This window comes from Coprinopsis cinerea (genome assembly GCF_000182895.1).
Source record: "Coprinopsis cinerea okayama7#130 chromosome 7 map unlocalized cont3.7, whole genome shotgun sequence".
Taxonomy (NCBI): Eukaryota; Fungi; Basidiomycota; class Agaricomycetes; order Agaricales; family Psathyrellaceae; genus Coprinopsis; species Coprinopsis cinerea.
In genome coordinates, this window is record NW_003307538.1 from 2637246 (window position 1) to 2653981 (window position 16736).

General features: G+C 53.1%; 5 protein-coding genes across 5 annotated transcripts; 3 read left to right on the top strand and 2 right to left on the bottom strand.

Moving 5' to 3' along the window:
- Positions 1 to 304: 304 nt before the first annotated feature.
- On the top strand, positions 305 to 4143 carry CC1G_05915 (hypothetical protein; the record flags this gene model as incomplete). Its single annotated transcript, XM_001831764.2, has 6 exons — positions 305 to 2079; positions 2146 to 2259; positions 2318 to 2464; positions 2519 to 3583; positions 3645 to 3791; positions 3846 to 4143. 6 exons carry the CDS (start codon positions 305 to 307, stop codon positions 4141 to 4143), a joined length of 3546 nt encoding a protein of 1181 aa, XP_001831816.2.
- A 750-nt stretch (positions 4144 to 4893) lies between these two features.
- Positions 4894 to 8672, bottom strand: CC1G_05916 (hypothetical protein; the record flags this gene model as incomplete). Its single annotated transcript, XM_001831765.2, has 5 exons — positions 4894 to 6127; positions 6184 to 6260; positions 6313 to 6481; positions 6540 to 8592; positions 8645 to 8672. 5 exons carry the CDS (start codon positions 8670 to 8672, stop codon positions 4894 to 4896), a joined length of 3561 nt encoding a protein of 1186 aa, XP_001831817.2.
- A 1505-nt stretch (positions 8673 to 10177) lies between these two features.
- CC1G_05917 (aminopeptidase) lies at positions 10178 to 11672 on the top strand (the record flags this gene model as incomplete). The annotated part of the gene is made up of 7 exons (XM_001831766.1): positions 10178 to 10363; positions 10422 to 10488; positions 10580 to 10743; positions 10806 to 11185; positions 11240 to 11279; positions 11333 to 11416; positions 11472 to 11672. The coding sequence occupies 7 exons, from the start codon at positions 10178 to 10180 to the stop codon at positions 11670 to 11672; spliced, it is 1122 nt and encodes a 373-aa protein (XP_001831818.1).
- Positions 11673 to 13158: 1486 nt separating this feature from the next.
- CC1G_05918 (aminopeptidase) lies at positions 13159 to 14772 on the top strand (the record flags this gene model as incomplete). The annotated part of the gene is made up of 7 exons (XM_001831767.2): positions 13159 to 13347; positions 13406 to 13478; positions 13535 to 13698; positions 13783 to 14165; positions 14227 to 14266; positions 14320 to 14403; positions 14461 to 14772. 7 exons carry the CDS (start codon positions 13159 to 13161, stop codon positions 14659 to 14661), a joined length of 1134 nt encoding a protein of 377 aa, XP_001831819.1. The 3' UTR covers positions 14662 to 14772.
- A 149-nt stretch (positions 14773 to 14921) lies between these two features.
- CC1G_05919 (ubiquitin-conjugating enzyme E2 6) lies at positions 14922 to 16611 on the bottom strand (the record flags this gene model as incomplete). The annotated part of the gene is made up of 7 exons (XM_001831768.2): positions 14922 to 15961; positions 16012 to 16040; positions 16090 to 16164; positions 16216 to 16308; positions 16366 to 16379; positions 16443 to 16524; positions 16585 to 16611. The coding sequence occupies 7 exons, from the start codon at positions 16609 to 16611 to the stop codon at positions 15451 to 15453; spliced, it is 831 nt and encodes a 276-aa protein (XP_001831820.2). The 3' UTR covers positions 14922 to 15450.
- Between the last annotated feature and the right edge of the window lie 125 nt (positions 16612 to 16736).

The window sequence follows — 16736 nt, forward strand, 5'->3', positions numbered from 1 at the left end:
GAGTCGAGATCGCGGGGATTTCCCCGCTCATGTTAGGCCGTCAGAAGGCTGCGCAGTACAAGGGAAAGAGGTAATCATCAAGCAATAGATTTCCTTATGGGATTACTGATTATCTGTCTTGCAGAATAGTTGCTACCCACTACAGCTGCCTTCGCAGTGCCTGATCCAGTGGCCGAAGAAATGGCTCACCCTTTGATACGAATCCGTTTGACGCCGGCCTTCTCCCCTCTTTCCCAGCATACACTGGAATACGTTCCAGACGCCCCGCTCCTTCCGCCACGCTCGTTTCATTCAAATCCTCGACATGTCGTCCAGGGCAGCTGGAAGCCGTAAGCGCCTCCAAGAACCCAAACCACCCAAGCCACCCAAGTCGCCGAAAGCTGTCAGTTCCAAGGACGGCAAACCGTTGCGTAATTTCTTCTCCAGATCCAAGTCAGCGGCTCCAAAACTCGAAGAACCACATTCTCATGAAGTTCCACCACTCCCTTCACCAACACCATACCAACAACTCCCTCAGCATGGCTTTCACGAAGCCACAGGGTCTCCGCGTAATATGGCAGTTTCACGCACCGAGACACCCCGCCAAATACAGCGTCTTGAGGAACGTTCACCGATGCTTAGTTCTTCAGGATACAACTCGCCAAGGACTAGAATGGGACCTTATCCATCACCAGAGGAGTCAATTCGAGAGGTCAGCCAGTTTTCGGAATACTACAACTCGCCTACATTGAAGAAGGCGGTTTCTGCGTCGGAAATGGGACAAACACCCCAAATCTACCTCGAAGCGACGTATCAACCTCCGCCGCCGCCCCGTTCCCGTGGCCCCCAGACCACCTCCCCTATGATCGGCGCATCCGAGAAGTCTCCGCATCAGCCTTCTCTTCCTCTATACAGTCCTCCGTCCCCTGCGACGTCGGACGGTGCTCCATCCCCTCGCCCTTCGCCGCAGCCCTCTTTCAGCGCGTTCAACTCCCTGCTTCTTCGGCCGTCATCATCGGACCCTCCTGGTTACAGAACGCCTCCGGACTATGGCCATCCGTCAGTGCAGATTGCTGCGAACCTTACTCCCCCGCATACGCGAATGCAACGGGAAGGGTATGACGAGGTGTACCCGTCCCCACCTCCGTCCGAAGGCCCTTATTTTACCAATGATGCTTCTTGGCGAGCGGGATCCGAACATAGAACACCGGCTTTCCCAGATAGTGCACAACCGTATCCTTCCATCCAGTCGCGCGCAGGAGGCTCTGTCAACTCTTCGTCATCCAGCATCGTTTCTGGTCGGAGAGCAGTGTCCCCGGCCTCCTCCACTCCATCCTCCCCCGCCACCTTCGTCTTCCCAGGTTCGCGTTCGTCGGCTCGACCAAAGGCAGTAAACGGCACTCCACGCATCAAGTTCAATAAGCAGGGCAAGTCTCCAGCAACACGCAACGCACCGGTATCGCCAGTTAGTCCACCCAGGAATCTCTCCGCACTGGACTCGCAGTCCAGCCAGCAGGCGTCCTCGAGCACTTCCGTCGACAGAGGACTGATAACGCCCTCACCCACTCGTCCTCGGAAAATGTCCAGCGCCACGACGGCAACCGACACCACCACCCAGACGTCTGCCACCACAAGCAGCACGGGGTCCAATCGCTCTAACCCAGGGTTTGTCTACCCAGGCGGAAGATCGCGTGCCCAGCCCAAGATGGCTCCCATCTCCATGCCGAGCTTCAAACGCAAAGGTGGGTCCAGCAAACGCTCCACAAAGTCCAACGGTTCCGCCAATTCGGACAAGGCGAATCGCACCAAGTTTATGGGCATCTCGTTGGGGAAGAAGAAAACTCGATCCGAGACGCCTGAATCGCCTATGGCTTTTACGCTCAATGTGGGCACCGCCGAGTCGTCCATCTACGAGTATGACGGGGCTGAATCCAATATTGGATCGACAACTAGCAACGGTGGTCCTGCTGGCCCAGAGTTTGAAGCTTATCGGGAACAGCAGATGGCACCCGAGGTACGATTACACGAGCGGATGGCTCGCATCAAGTCTAGGATAGGGAGTTACCCGTTGGATCCATACGATTCCATTCTTCTTGACAAGTACGTGAATGCCATGATGACTGATTTTCGAGCTCTGAACATTGTCAATCCAATTCCCTCTTTCAGCGACCGTCATACCGGCGATTTGCTCAACCGGTTGAATGGGACTGGCTCACCAACGTTTTACGATTACGGCAATCATCCGCCAGCGACTGCGCTGGATCTTGGGTGTGGACAAGGGTAAGGATCTACGTCTCTGTGTATTTGGCGTTCGGGCTGCTCATTATCATGTATGCAGTCATTGGGTTGTTGATGCCGCTATTGCATGGAAGGGACATGGGACGAAGGTTACTGGTTATGATCTGGTGGACATCTCTAAAGTTCTGATGCCTTGGGCGGTGAAGCAAGGTGTTGCAGAGAATATTCGTTTCGTTAGGGGTAACTTGTACGTTTATCTATCCTTTCTCAAGATCATCGGTGCTAATTCCGGTTCTTACAGCCTGAAACAGCGTTTACCTTTCCCAGACAACTCGTTCGACCTCGTGCGGATGTCATCTCTGACACTCTGCATCACCGCGGATGCCTGGATCTTCGTCTTCCAGGAGGTTTGTCGCGTTTTGACAGTTGGAGGGAGGTTGGAATTGATCGACGATGGGATCATCTTCCCGTACGGCAAGCCGCCCTCTTCGTCTACGAATGTCCTTGGAAACACTTCGGGGTCTCAGCTCAACATACTACCACCGCGGTTGGATATCCAGATTCCGTCGTCGACGATCTCCACGTTCTCTATCTACAGCGATGGAGAACTGCGAAACCCTGGTCTTGGGTCTTACGAGGGTGACTTTGGGGACGAAGACGAGTTCTACGATTTGTATCGGGTCAAGGAGGAAGGGGAGAGTGATGCAGACGAGACGGCCACTTTGAACGGGGATTCCGAGAGGACGTCGCAGCTTCCTTATGCGCAGGATACACCCGATCCACGAGCCACGCCCGTCCCACACACGCGAAACCGCTTCTCCAGCTCGAACAACAGCGTCCGTCTGAAATCCTGGCACCGACATGCAGCCACCTGTCGCGACCTGGAAGCCCTCTTCGAACATATGCTCACCCACAAGTTTGGGATTCATATGAGCCCTGAAGAGTTTGTTCTGGACCTCATGCAGGATGTCTTTGGGCATGCTCGCGAGGTCAGGACGATGCATCTGTCTCTTGCTCCGCCGGATATTGGTCTTGACGATGATATCCCTCGTGGCCGGCCGAGTGACTTGAATAGAAGCCATGATCGGTACGGTAGCTTTGGGAGGCACCTCCCTTCGCCTTCCTCTGGACGATCCGCGTATTCTGGCCGTGGAGCTAGCACTCCACTGTCCCGTTCCCCAGGCCTTATCCTCTCGCCTTCGACGTTCATACCCATGACACATTCCGAGCTCGAAATTCACGCATCCAAGCATCTTCGAATGCTTCTCTCTTGCAAAAAGTTCTTGGTCGAACACGCTTTGGAAGCTACTGAAGATGAGGAAATTGATGAGGACTCTGTACTGGAAGCGCTCTGGGAATACGAAGGGTACTACGCTTTCGTCTTTTTTCTTTTTCTGGATATATTAACCTAACGTTTCTTTGAATAGGTTCCTTCGCGCACGATTTAACCACCCGCCCGAATGTCACGGCAGAGATAAGTCGCCTACACCTTCCACTTCAGACGCCGCCAGTACCAGGGAGTCAATAATGTCGGTATCGACTGACGCCCAAGATGCCATGTGGGAATATCAGACGTACGTCAGAAATTTCTTTCAGTGTGCCTTTATCTCATTGGTACCTATCTGTAGTGAATTGCGACAACGGTTCGCTTGGCCGGGAGACGGCACGGATAACCTTCCTACAGGATCCAGGGCTCAGATAACGCCTAAAGTCGCCTCGTTTAATTCTGCTCAGGGTGGAGTGTTGCCGCCACCGCAGCAGCAGCACCAACAACAGCAACGTCCGGAATCTGCTGGTCGATCTGGTTCCCCTGCTTCGAGCATCGCGCCGCCGTATTCTAGGAGCGAATTAACCCATGTTCGGACATTCCGAATTTATGAAGCTATCAAGCTTGATGAGAGCTTTGGTACCTCGTCTTTTTCGTGATTTATGTTTGTTGCATTTTTGATTTTTGTGGACCTCCCTTTCGAATTACCTGTTTGGACATACAGTACTTGCCTATGGGCTCGTTTAGACTTTGTAGGATTAGTTTGGGACACTTTTGTGAATAGTTGGAATCTATTTGTATTGTATCGATTCCGGGAACAGCTTTCCGGATTGAAATGGGAGGAAGGATATTTTGAGCAGTCTGCTTGTGCAGGAAGATTGGGGTTGGGCACTAGCTACTCTGAAACTCGGGATGTTTCCCAGCGCTTTCACGCTGACCCATTGAAAGCGGAACATTGGTCGACAGTGTTCTAATTTGATTCGGTGGAAGTTGAGGTCTGGTGAGCGCCGAAGTCAACTCGACAAACCAAAGGCAGCTTTGGGAATTTCTGCTTACGCTCCATGGCACACACCGTTTCTCATACCCCACGGTTCTCTGGGCGCTTAATCGACCGATTTCGCTCCTGATTTCAACTTTACACTACCTTACAGCGACGATGATCTTTCCAAACGAGAGACCGTTGAAAGACTCTCGAACTGGAATATGCCTTCCGATCGGAGATCGATGTCCCTGCCGTCCAAATTGGCCGCTGCGAGCTGAGAGCACACCCAACCTGCCCAAAGACAGCATGAAGGCTCAAAAGCTAATGTCGATATGGGTCATGCTGATTCTCATCCAACAGAGTTGACCATCCCAAGAGTGAATAACTGGTGCTAGAAGTCACGAAGACATGATTCGAGGCCTTGCAACTACTTCCGACTCTTCAAAACCTCGTCCAATCTATCATTGAACGAATCCACAGACGCCCGTTTCCACGAATCCTGTTCATGGCCACCATCTCGTTCCTTATGCACACTAGCCGGCCCAGACGCATCCGACCCGTCGCTGTGTTCCTTCCGAATGAGCAGACTCGTCTCGGATTGACCGCCACCGGAATACGAGCGAATCATGGAACCCGCGGGAGAGACACCGATGGAAGACGATGGCGAGTTCCGGTCATACGCATGTGCGGGGGACGGTAGAATCAAGGTATCGGTGTTACGACTCCATGCAGAGGGTTTAGGCGGGAGAGGTGGAGGTGGGGGTGGAGGTGGGATGGAGATGTACGGTCGTTTGGAAGACGAGGTCTCACTTTGTGAGGTCGAAGATGGCTCAGCTACTTCAATGTCGATTGTGCTGGATTTTCCTGACGGTGTCGTTCCAACAGCTTGTTGCGAAGGCGTGGCAATCTGTGAAGGGGCGGGTTGAGACGAGTCTTGCGTTCCGCTCGCCGAAAGAGGCTGAGCTGCACCAGCAACAGAATCAGGGAGATACATCGATTTCAAACTGTCCGGAGAACCAGGTGCGTCGACTTGAGGAGCGCTAGCCGCAGGGACCTTGGGCGAAGGAACGGGAGTACTATCATCTGCCGAGCTTGCTTTCCTATCTGCACTGTAATAGTAATCGCTGAAGGCCTCGTGTTCATGGTAAGACGGTGCTTTATCCGCTTTATCCCAGCTCGCTGGAGGAGGTCCGTAGGTGGAGTAACCAGAGTAACCGGTCTTCGGTTGGGAATGTGAATAGGGTGTCGGGTAATAGCTCGAATGCGAAGCTGGGGTCGAGTACACGGACGGTGGTTGAGCTGACTGCTGAGTTGAAGGCTGATAACCATAGGGTAAGGAGTGTGCCGTCTGGGGATTCTGATTGTAGGGAAGTGCTGGTGGGGGATACGAGTCGACTGGGAGGGGCGGTAACTCTTGGTTGATCTTGGCGTCGATCCATCCGTCTATGCGTTGCTTCCATTTCCTATCCATAATCTCGCCGTAGCGGCGGAAGGTGAGCACAACGAGAGCCCCGTAGACGATTCCCAGGGAGAGAAGTATCGTGATGACGACCCTTGCAGCAAGTAAACCGCTTTTCGACATGGGCCTAGTATCGTCCACATCGAGAGCACTCGTTCGCCACAGGAAGGACATGATGCAGCATACGTAGAGAATCAACGACCTAATCCATGGTTTAGAAAACATGTTGAGCAAAAGTACTTAGATGTGGCTACATACCACGACAACCACACAGCAGGCATTGCAAGCAGAACCCAGACGTTCCAGAATATGAGAGTCCTAGACTTCTTCGCCTCCTGTGGTGGCTATGAGCGCCGTATATCACCTTTGTAGAGAGCAGAGCCATACCAATGCCCACTCAGCTGCTTTGTACGGTTTGCGCATCGTCCCGAACCTGATGATGTACACGCAACCATATAGCAGACTCATCAATGCGCAGACCAGCGACGCCATAGCGGTATACCGGGTCAACCCGTCGTTCGAAGCCGCATCGATTTGCAGTATTGTCAAAATTGCCCTGTTAATTCAAGAAACGCCGCTAAGAAGCAATCGCGCGGAGTGAACGAAGAACTTACGAAAGAAGTAAAACAGAGATAATATTGAACGTCTTCCACTCCCGCATAACCGAATCAATGAACCCTTCCCAGGTGTTCTTCAAGCTTTCGTACACCGGCGGCAGGTTGCTATGAGCCTCGAGGAAATAGGCGGAAGGACCATACGAGTTGGATTTTGTTGCAGTCTCCAGCGCCATCTTTTTGAGCTCGCTCAAGCTGAGATCCGCCTCTTCGAATATCCTAGCGACTCGAGAAAAGTATAGCGATGGGAGGCGTAGCAAGAAGAGGTTGTAAACCTCCTTCGGAATCTCCCGGGTTGAGTATCTGACCGCGACCTCGAGCTTGCTTTCAGGTTTGGAATACAGACTTCCTCCGGGAGCTTCTTCGTCGGTGGCGACGGGATAATGAACACCGGCGTTGTCCGCCTCGTGTTTTCGTCTACGACAGAACATGTAAGGGAGGAGGATGGGCCAGAAGAGGACCCAGACGAGAATACCAAGCGACTTCCCCAGGCAGGCGCCACACTTGTCGCAGGCCGTTTCGTCTTCCTCGGGAAGATTATAGGGTGTTTGTCCATAAGGTTCGTATGGGTAGACAGGCGGGTAGATGTAAGGCGAGGAAGTAGCGTCGCCATACGGGTTGCTCGGCGGCATCCACGGGTCTTGGTATGAGGGACGCGGCGATGTTGCGGAGGGCGGGTTGTACGAGTCCTGCGTATCCAAGCGTGGTGGAGGACGGACAGAAGTAGGCCGTGAAGGAGGCTCGGTATATTCTTCGATGGTGCTTAGGGGTGTATGACGTCCATCGTCGTCGCGTCTGTTGTCCCAATCCTGGTCTGGATGATGTCCGCTGTAGGTACTTTGTCCATCGTCACCCGGCGGGACGATGACTGGGGGTTGACCGGCACCTGAATAAGGATTGGGTAGGTGGCTGTCTGAACCGGCCGGATACTGAGCAGGGGAAGACAAACGCGGGCCAGACGTCGGGTATGGCAATGGCGTGCCATAACGGCCTTGTTCCGGTCGCTGGGCTGTTTGAGAGGGTACATCAGGCACCGCAGGTTGACCAATGGTCGAATAAGGGTTGGGTAGTTGGCTTTCTGAGCTGGCTGGGTTGTCGATAGAAGAATGGTATCGTTGGGGGCCAGACGTCGGATACGGCAATGGTGTGCCAGAAGAGATAGGCTGCGGTGGCTGAGCGACTGGAACGGGCTCGGTTTGTTGTGGTGGACGGTACGGATTGTCATTTGTCGGAATCGGGGTCGAGTAAATGGGCCCCACAGGTGGTTGCGACAAGATTGGTTGTGTTGAAGTTTGCGGAAGTTGCGGATATACAGAGGTAGAAGTTGGAGGGCGAGGTGTAGAAACCTGACCCATCGGCGTTGGAAATGGCTGGGTCTGGTGGGGATACCCCGCTGTGCCAGCCGAGGTGTTCTGGGGCTCTGGAGCGACATCGATATCGTCAAATGTGGTGTCGTTAGCTACGGTATCCTCCTTGCGTCCCGATGACGGGCGATAAGGGTCGTTTGCGACATAACCGTGCGATTGCCTGCGTCGTACAGACGCCCGTCGCGGAGGCGGTGCTGAAGCTTGAGTGCTGAACGATGGCGGCTGATAACCCGACGATAATTGAGGGTTGGGCACGGACTGGACCGGTCTAATCGCTTGACTTGTACTTCCAGGTGGCTGAGATGAATAGCTCAGGGGTAGTGGTTGAGATGTCGGTGCAGGTGGTAGGCTCGGATAAGGAGTCACTTGCGGGCTATGGCTATTTACGCGCGAAGGTTCCAGGGTCCAGGTAATTGGAGGCAACGGCGCGGTTTGCAAGGCTGAACGGCCAAGGGTGAGCGGTGGATATGGACTGGGAAGATTCGGGGTAGAGTAGGACGTTTGTGAGAGCGTTGGCTGATTCTGAGGGACCGGTTGCTGATGTTCGGTCTCAACGGTGCCACGACGCGTGTCTCTTGCACGTATGGGTAACGGGGCGCTTTCGCTGTCATTGGTTTGTGGTAGGAAGGTCGCGGTTGGCGGAGCACTTCCGCCAATAGTCAAACGGGCGTTGTTCCCAATCTGATCTTATACGATGTCAGCAGCCTGCTACGGGATTCCAGAAGTTGCTTTACACACCTGTGGGCTTGTTGTTCGATTGGTCCATCCTGTAGATCTGGCAAGGGCACAAGGGTGTCCACGGGCGAGGAAAGATTTCAACTGTCACGGTCGGTTCCAGGTCTTTATGCGCAGGGTTCAGGCACAGAACCCCGGCCTTTTTTTACTAATAGACGCCCAATGTTTTGCCTCGCCGGCGCCGCCGCAATCAACCTGTTTGGGCGTCGTCAATGCACTCCACCGCACACAACTCAGCCTGTCATTCTGAAGGTCCTGTAGGTAGTCCCCTTTTCTTCTCAGTTTCAATCACCAAGCTTCAAAGCACTCACCTGGGACAGCTACGAGAGTGAACCTCCCTCATACTGGTAAGGAAATTGACATCCATTTTACAAGTTCCAAGTTTGGGCAATGTTCACTTGATGTTCTCGTTTGCCAGTGCATCATCACGGGTTGGGTGCGGCTGCTTTCCCGTCTGTATCGCATGTGTCAAACATGGAGCTTGTTCATTTTCCAGTTTCCTGTCGCCAAAGAGTGTTGTGGAATGGGGTTGGATTGGGCAAACGGCGGACTCAGCAAGACTCAGCTAGTCGGCTGTCGACCCCGCTGGCGACGGGACAACTTGAACAATGAAGGAGGAGAATCTCAACTGCTCTCAGGCGCTGGTGCAACAAAAAGGTTACCTAAGATCTTCCCACAGGGTTCTATCGTTCTGGTTTAGCGCTCATCGTGACATTGACACCTCCCACCGCGATCTGGGTTCGAATTTAAATTGTCCGAGACACCGGTTATGTACATCCTGTATTCGCCCTCAGGAAATACAGTGGCCAGTGGCTAGTGCATCACTGTAACTTCAACGCTAGTCTCGGCAACCCATCCGTTTTCGTCGACAAACCCAAATCGGGGCTTGCCGGCGTAAACGTCTGGGATACCACGGTGCAAAAAATGGGGGGTTTGCTTTCCGCGCGCTTCGGACATGTCTGACCGCTGAAGTAAGCGAGGATAATCGCGCTCGGCGTCGCGCCGTCGTCGTTCTCTTCCTCATACCACGTCCTACACCCCGTCCGATGCCTCTTTCATGTAAAATACCCACTTTTAATGTCACTTCATACAAGCCCCGATTTGGGTTTGTCGACGAAAACGGATGGGTTGCCGAGACTACTTCAACGCCACCGAGCATCTCAGCATTGCCACGCCCGCTTCGTAGCTGCGGTAGCATCACGCTACCTAGGTATCGCGAGGGTACCTCCCTTTGGAGCTGCAGCCCATGTGGATCTGTGCGTCAAATATAACGACTTCTATTTTTTACGCACTAAAATCATGGAAAGAAGCGACCAACACTGTCATCCCCACACACAATTAATTCGCCGCCCCCCAACATTGGAGCTGAAACGGCCGTTCGAAGCTGCAACTCGCCTCATGCAACCTCTCAAACGACTGATGGAAGCGTGTCTCTCGCAAGGCTATTCTGACCACCACATTCGGGGTGATCGGCGCTTTATTTTGGTTAAAAGACCAGGCTATTACCGGTAGTCCCCCACACGCTCAGCCCTCAGGATGAAGTGGTACAGTCTTTTGGTTTCCGCAGCCCTTGTCGTTGGCTCTGTTGCTCGAATCTCCGAGGCTGAGTTACGCCAGAATGCTGCTCAAGGTCTGCGTTTGATCAGTTTGGAGGAGGGAGTAGACCCCGTGTGGCGCACCGAGGATGAAGTCTTTGAACTTATCAGGGAGGACATTGGATTCGTACGTTTTACAGTGATATCCGTGGCTCGAGGTCTTATACTCACTTTGCGTCGTCAAGTTCGACGTGACCGATTATTATGACCCTAACGCTGAGGAGACTCCGCTCCGACTTGCTGCTACCTCGTGTGAGTCTCCGAAATTTAACTCGGACTCCCTCGGCCTCGAATTCGATCTTCGAGGAGTCTTTCTGGACTTTACTTACCCTTGACACTTCAGACGAACCTCTTTCGCGCGGAGAGCACGTTACGGCGCTGATCAACGAACTCTCTGTCTCAAACCTGCAACAGTTCTTGTCCAACCTAACATCCTTCCCCACCCGTTACTACCGATCCGAAACCGGTCTTGCAGCTTCGATCTGGATTCGTGACACCGTCCAAGGGGTACGATAATCGCTCCTCGCTCCAATTACATCTAATCTAATGCCCACCACGAACTACACCAGTTCATCGACGCTTTCCCGGGCAACAATGCCAGCGTCGCTCTCTTCAATCACACCTTCATCCAACCCTCGATCGTCGCTCGAATCCCCGGACAAAACCCCGATGCCCCAATCGTAGTTTTGGGTGGCCATATAGACTCTCTCAACAGCAGAAACCCAACAGGGCCTGCTCCCGGTGCCGACGACGACGGTAGTGGATCGGTTAACCTCTTGGAAGCTCTCCGCGTTCTCCTCGCCGACGGTTTCACGCCAAACGCGACCGTCGAATTCCACTGGTATGCTGGGGAGGAGGGTGGTCTGCTTGGTTCACAAGCTATCGCAAAGGCATACAAGGCTCAGAACATCGCTGTCAAGGGGATGCTTCAACTTGACATGACTGCTTAGTGGGTTTCGTAAAACAATGGGCATGGAGATGAGTCTGACCAGTGTGTGTTTAGCGTTAAGCCAGGAACAGAGGAGGTCGTCGGCTTCATCTCGGTGAGTGGACCTCGATGGCTTTCCTCTTCTCATCTTTCTGACCGTATCTCTAGGATTTCGTTGATTCCGGTTTGACCAACTTCACCGGATCCCTCGTGGACGCCTACCTCGACATCCCTTGGATCCTCAGTGCTCCTGTAAGCCACTCGCTATCCCCGCCTAGTTTCCACAATCTCATTCGAACGTGTACAGTGCGGATACGGTTGCTCAGACCATGCTAGCTGGACCCGTGAAGGCTATCCTTCGACTTTCCCCTTCGAAGGAGATTTCCACGCGCGCAACCCAGTGATTCACACCGTCAACGACACGGTCGATGTTCCTGGTTTCTCTTGGACTCACTCCTTGGAGTTCACCAAACTCGCTGTAGCTTTCGCTGTCGAGCTGTCCGCCTGATCCGGAGTGTAGTAACTTGAATATATTTACACTGGTTTGTGACAACGAGTCGCCGAATTCTAATGTCGCCAGGTGTAACAGGAAAAGCAACGAAGTATGCTAAATAATCGCGCCATTCTCTGTCATCGTCTTTCAATGCAACCACGCAGGCTTTGAAAGAAATCCATGCATAGCAACTTATATTTGATGGTGTCGCACATGTTGCTTGGACTTCTCTCCGCACTAATCTGAGCTTCTATCGTAACTCACCAGGTGGCGGCTGCTATTTCGAGAACGTCTTCATTGGACGACCTGTGCGGAGTGGTACATGCCTAGCTACATTGCCATATGTACGACATATGCTTCGATGTTTTGGTTAGAACGCCGGCAAGGGGTGATATGCCCGTTGAGCGACTTGGGCTCTTTGAAAGCCTCTGCATCCGTAATACCTTGCTCATGAAACATAATACCTTGGGTCCTGAATCTAAATCCAAACTTATCTTGGTCTCTCAAACGTTATTCGTTCGTGATGAATAACAGCAACAAACCACTCTTCTCTTCCTTATCCTCGCGTGACATCCTCTCTCGCATACAAATACACGGGCGCTCTTCCAACCAGTTCTTGGCGTACCTCGGGCGCTTACCAAAAACAGGTTTTTGACAGGGGTCGACCTTGTGTTCTTTATCTTATCAGCGACTCGTGATCGGATCCGTGTCATCGTCCCTTGCTTCGTGGCGCCGCTTCACCTGAACCCGAAACAACCGACTCCTTCTGCACCATCCGGTTCGTCAAACAGGCTATGCTCGTCAACTTCTCGAAGTTGTCTCGAACTTCACAGACATTGTCGCCGGAAGTCTGTGTCACCTCGAACCTCAACAAGGGGTTTCTTTGACCCAAGGCTTGCATCCAGGGCCCTCAGCCAAACCATCTCAAACCATCTGCCATCCGCTCTCTCTCCTCCTTCAACGAACAGAGTGTTGCCAATGCAATCACGACCAGCGACTTTGCTACACTTTCCATCTTCAGACCACCCACCTCACATGGGTCATGGGCCACCTTCTTCTCGCAGCCACACATGGCCAATCAAACATTCTCCCGCTAATTCTCCTCCCCGGAATCTTTTCCCCTCTCTCCCAATATGGCGACCAGATGCTTCCCAACCGCACCATGACAATGGCCAATCACCAACATCTCCGACTTCTACTGAACATCCCAAAAGAAAAACATGTCTAATGGCATCCCAAGAAGAAGGTGAAGAATTCCGTGATAACAGACTAGGACCGCGTGCAACTATGACCGGTTGACCATTGGATGGGAGGGGTCAAGCTGGTGTACCCACGTTGCGCCGTTGCTTCAGGGTAACGTCGTGACATAGTTCGCAACTCGCAACTTGTGGTGACCGACGCTTCTTCTTTGGATAAGGGATTCAGGAAGTTTATAATCGAAAGATGGGATACTCGAAGGTGACCCTACCCCGCATTCCTTCCCCAAACACCTCTTTCCGTTATGAAGTGGTACCAATCGCTGCTCAGCCTCGCTGTTCTCGCTGTTGGATGCTCCGCCTTGATCACCGAGGCTGAGATCCAGGAACAGACCGCCAAAGGCTTGCGCCTTATTAGTTTGGAAGAGGGCGTCGACCCCGTCTGGAAGACCGAGGACGAGGTCCTCGATCTCATCAGGGAGGACATTGGATTCGTACGTCTTCCCATTAAGTATCAACCATGCATAAATACCAACTTAATCGTTATCCCAGTTCGATGTTACTGAATACTACGACCCCAACGACGCCGAGACGATCTCTTTGCACTCGGTTGAGGAGCAAACCTGTGGGTCTTCAATTGCCACCTGGTATTCCATCGTCGTTCTTACTTGAGGTTCACAGACGACGCCCCCGCCCACATCGCCCATGTCCAAACCTTGTTGGCAGACGTCTCAATCCCCACCATGCAACAATACCTCTCCAACCTGACCGCCTTCAACAACCGCTACTACCGCGCTCAAACCGGGGTCCAAGCCACCAACTGGATTCGCGATACCATGCAAGCAGTACGTCCACTCCTCCATCCTATGTACTCACATACGCATCGTCCACTCACACATAAACTCGACCCCCTATTCTTTATTCACCAGGTCGTCCGCTCCTACCCAACCAGCGGCGCAACCGTCTCCCTCTTCACCCACAGCTTCATCCAAAGCTCCATCATCGGCAGAATCCCAGGCAGCAACCCCTCCGCTCCCCGTGTCATCATCGGCGCACACATGGACTCAATCAACAGCGCCAACCCCATGAACGGCCGCGCCCCAGGCGCAGACGACGACGGCAGCGGCACCGTCAACGTCATGGAAGCCTTCCGCGTCCTGGTCGCCAGCGGCTTCAAACCCACCGCCACAGTCGAGTTCCACCTCTACGCTGGTGAGGAGGCTGGCCTTCTTGGCTCGCAGGCTGTCGCTAGGAACTATAAGTCTTCGGGTATTCAGGTTAGGGGGATGTTGAATCTTGATATGACTGCTTAGTGAGTTGACAAGTGGGATTGGCAGTTGGAGGTACATAGGAGACTGACTGTGTAACCCCAGTGTTCGCCCCGGAACCACCGCTGTTGTCGGTTTGCTTCCTGTAGGTCACCTTCCTGCTGAGATGTCAAGAAATAACTCAAACCCTCTATTCAGGACAATACCAACGCCGCCCTCACCAGGACCATCCAAACCCTCATCGATACCTACCTCTCTGTTCCCTGGGTTACTAGCCGAGCCGTACGTCCTCTTCATCCACTCAAGCAGAGCCCTAACCTAACGTCGGTTAACCGATAGTGCGGATACGCCTGCTCCGACCACGCCAGCTGGAACAGGGAAGGTTTCCCCTCTGCCGCCGCTCTCGAAGGCGACATGGCCAACTTGAACTCCCGCCTCCACACCGTCAACGACCTCGTCACCCTCCAAGGATTCTCCTGGACACACACTGCCGAATTCGCCAAACTTGCTGTCGCCTTTGCCACTGAGCTCGGTGCTTGAATGGGTTAACCTTTCGTGTAGTGACGGCTCGTGCTTTCCGCCGCGGATTCATAAAGCTTCAAGTGTATTAGTATTCAGTTGTGGCAGTAGGGTGCTGAAAGAAGTAGTTACGCCCAGTGGAAGGTCGGAAAGGAATTCTTACGAGATGGGATGCGACAGTGCAACCACGCAGCTGGCTGTCACAAACTGAGACCTCGCCGGCGCTTGCTGCCAGGGCCCCGCAATCGACCACCCAGTCAGCGATATAAGCGCTGAAAGGAAAAAGGGACAAATGGCCCCAAAAAAGATGTTATACATCAACCCAACAGAACAAGGAATGTCAAAGCTTCAACCGGAAGAACATTAATGTACAAACACTGTAAGGAGCCTAACAGGAGAGGAAGGAACTAAAAGAGCGAGAGAATGGAAGATAAGGACGGCTTGAGATCCGGTGATAAATAGAAGTGGTTGTGTGTAGTACTTAGCGAAGTCTGCAAGGAGTGCGGGTGAGCGGGGTGTGTGAATCGGTGACGAGGGTGATGTCACTAAGGAGAGGAGAGAAAGGAATGCCAATGGTTGTCGTCGTCATCGATGCTCGGGCTTTGAATTCAGAAGATAATGGCAGGTGGACAAGATAACCCACGTATGATTAACACAAGACCCCAGGGCAGGTGGAACAAAAGAGAGGGGAATCTAGGGTAGTAAGGACAGTTGTCAACTGCGCGCAAGGAGCGAGAGGAGGCAGGGTCCCAAGGCGAAAGGGGGAGAAGTGGTTGTGACCCTCGGTTGGAAGTGGTAGTACGATCTGAATTACGCCGTTGAGAATCGTGATAGGATGACGGCAAATGCTATCAGTGCACACCACCGCCACTTCTCATAGACGACCTCCTTCAAGCTCGTCATCCACCCCATGGCATTCGGCGCACGGTTCGGGGCAGCAACCTCGTCCCTGGTCGTTCTAGCGGGGCGTGCATTGGCCGGTGCAGGCACTGGTGCTGGTGCGGCGATGCCAGCCGGTGGTTTCGCTATCGGTGAAGGACCGGCGTTGACAGTTGGAGCGGATGATGAAGATGACGAAGAGGATGCTATTGTAGCTGGCGTCGGCGGCGGAGGATCGACTTTCCCTCGTTCCTTCTGCGCCATGTTCGGTAAATCCTTCGGTTCAGGAGTGCAGTACTCGGGGAAAGCGTCTCGGAACCTGGATTGTGTCAAGTTCCAGGCATGACTTCGAACTGCAAACGCCTTCTTGTGCGCATCTGATGATGTTACTGAGCCGGTCGTCATTTCGTCAGAAAGCATGAAAGATAGCAAGCCAGTAAGACTAAGGAGAAGTGAGTTCGACGCCAGGGTTGAAAGAGAGATACGACGCACATTGTCGCAACGCTCCAGGCTGGGTTCCACTGAAAATCGGTAAGCCAAACGCCAATGCCACAGCAAGTCCCCACTCACGGATCCTGGGTGGAAATCTGACATGGAGAAGCAGATCTTCTTGTCGGGTTGGAATCGTCCTGAAGGCGTATACATCTGCAATCGAATTAGGAGGCCGGTAACCTTGGAATCACGTCTCGGACGCACCTTGATTCCGGGAGGCTTGAAAGGGTATTCTGCAGGGAAGAGAAGCACTCCATGGTATTCTCCGCCAGCGTATGGTGAATCAGGTGGTCCCCGCTGTTAAGGAGAGTTAGTTCTGTGAGGCGGCGCGCTCGGTCCAACAAAGACTCGTACGATAATGTAGTTCCCTAGTCGTTTCCTCGTCAGCCTTCAAGTCTCGAGAATCTTGGAAAAAGGGCGGTGGTACGCACAGATCAAGATGTTCTTCTCGTCTGGGGCAGCCCAGATAAATGGGGGCGGCTCCTTCTGCATCGCGACATATTCCTTTGTCAACTGTTGGGGTTGCTACTGTCATTATCGTCTTCAAGAAGGCGTTGTGAGCTCTAGACGCACTCGTTTCTGAGCTGGCTTGCTGGCCATGGTCCTTTGAGTCTGGCGGCGGTAGGTGGAGGTTGGGAGCAGGTCGTGGTCTGCTACAAACAATTGCGGGCGATGCTGTGCAAGGGTGGGAACCCACATCTCAATTTGGTTACATCTCCTAATGC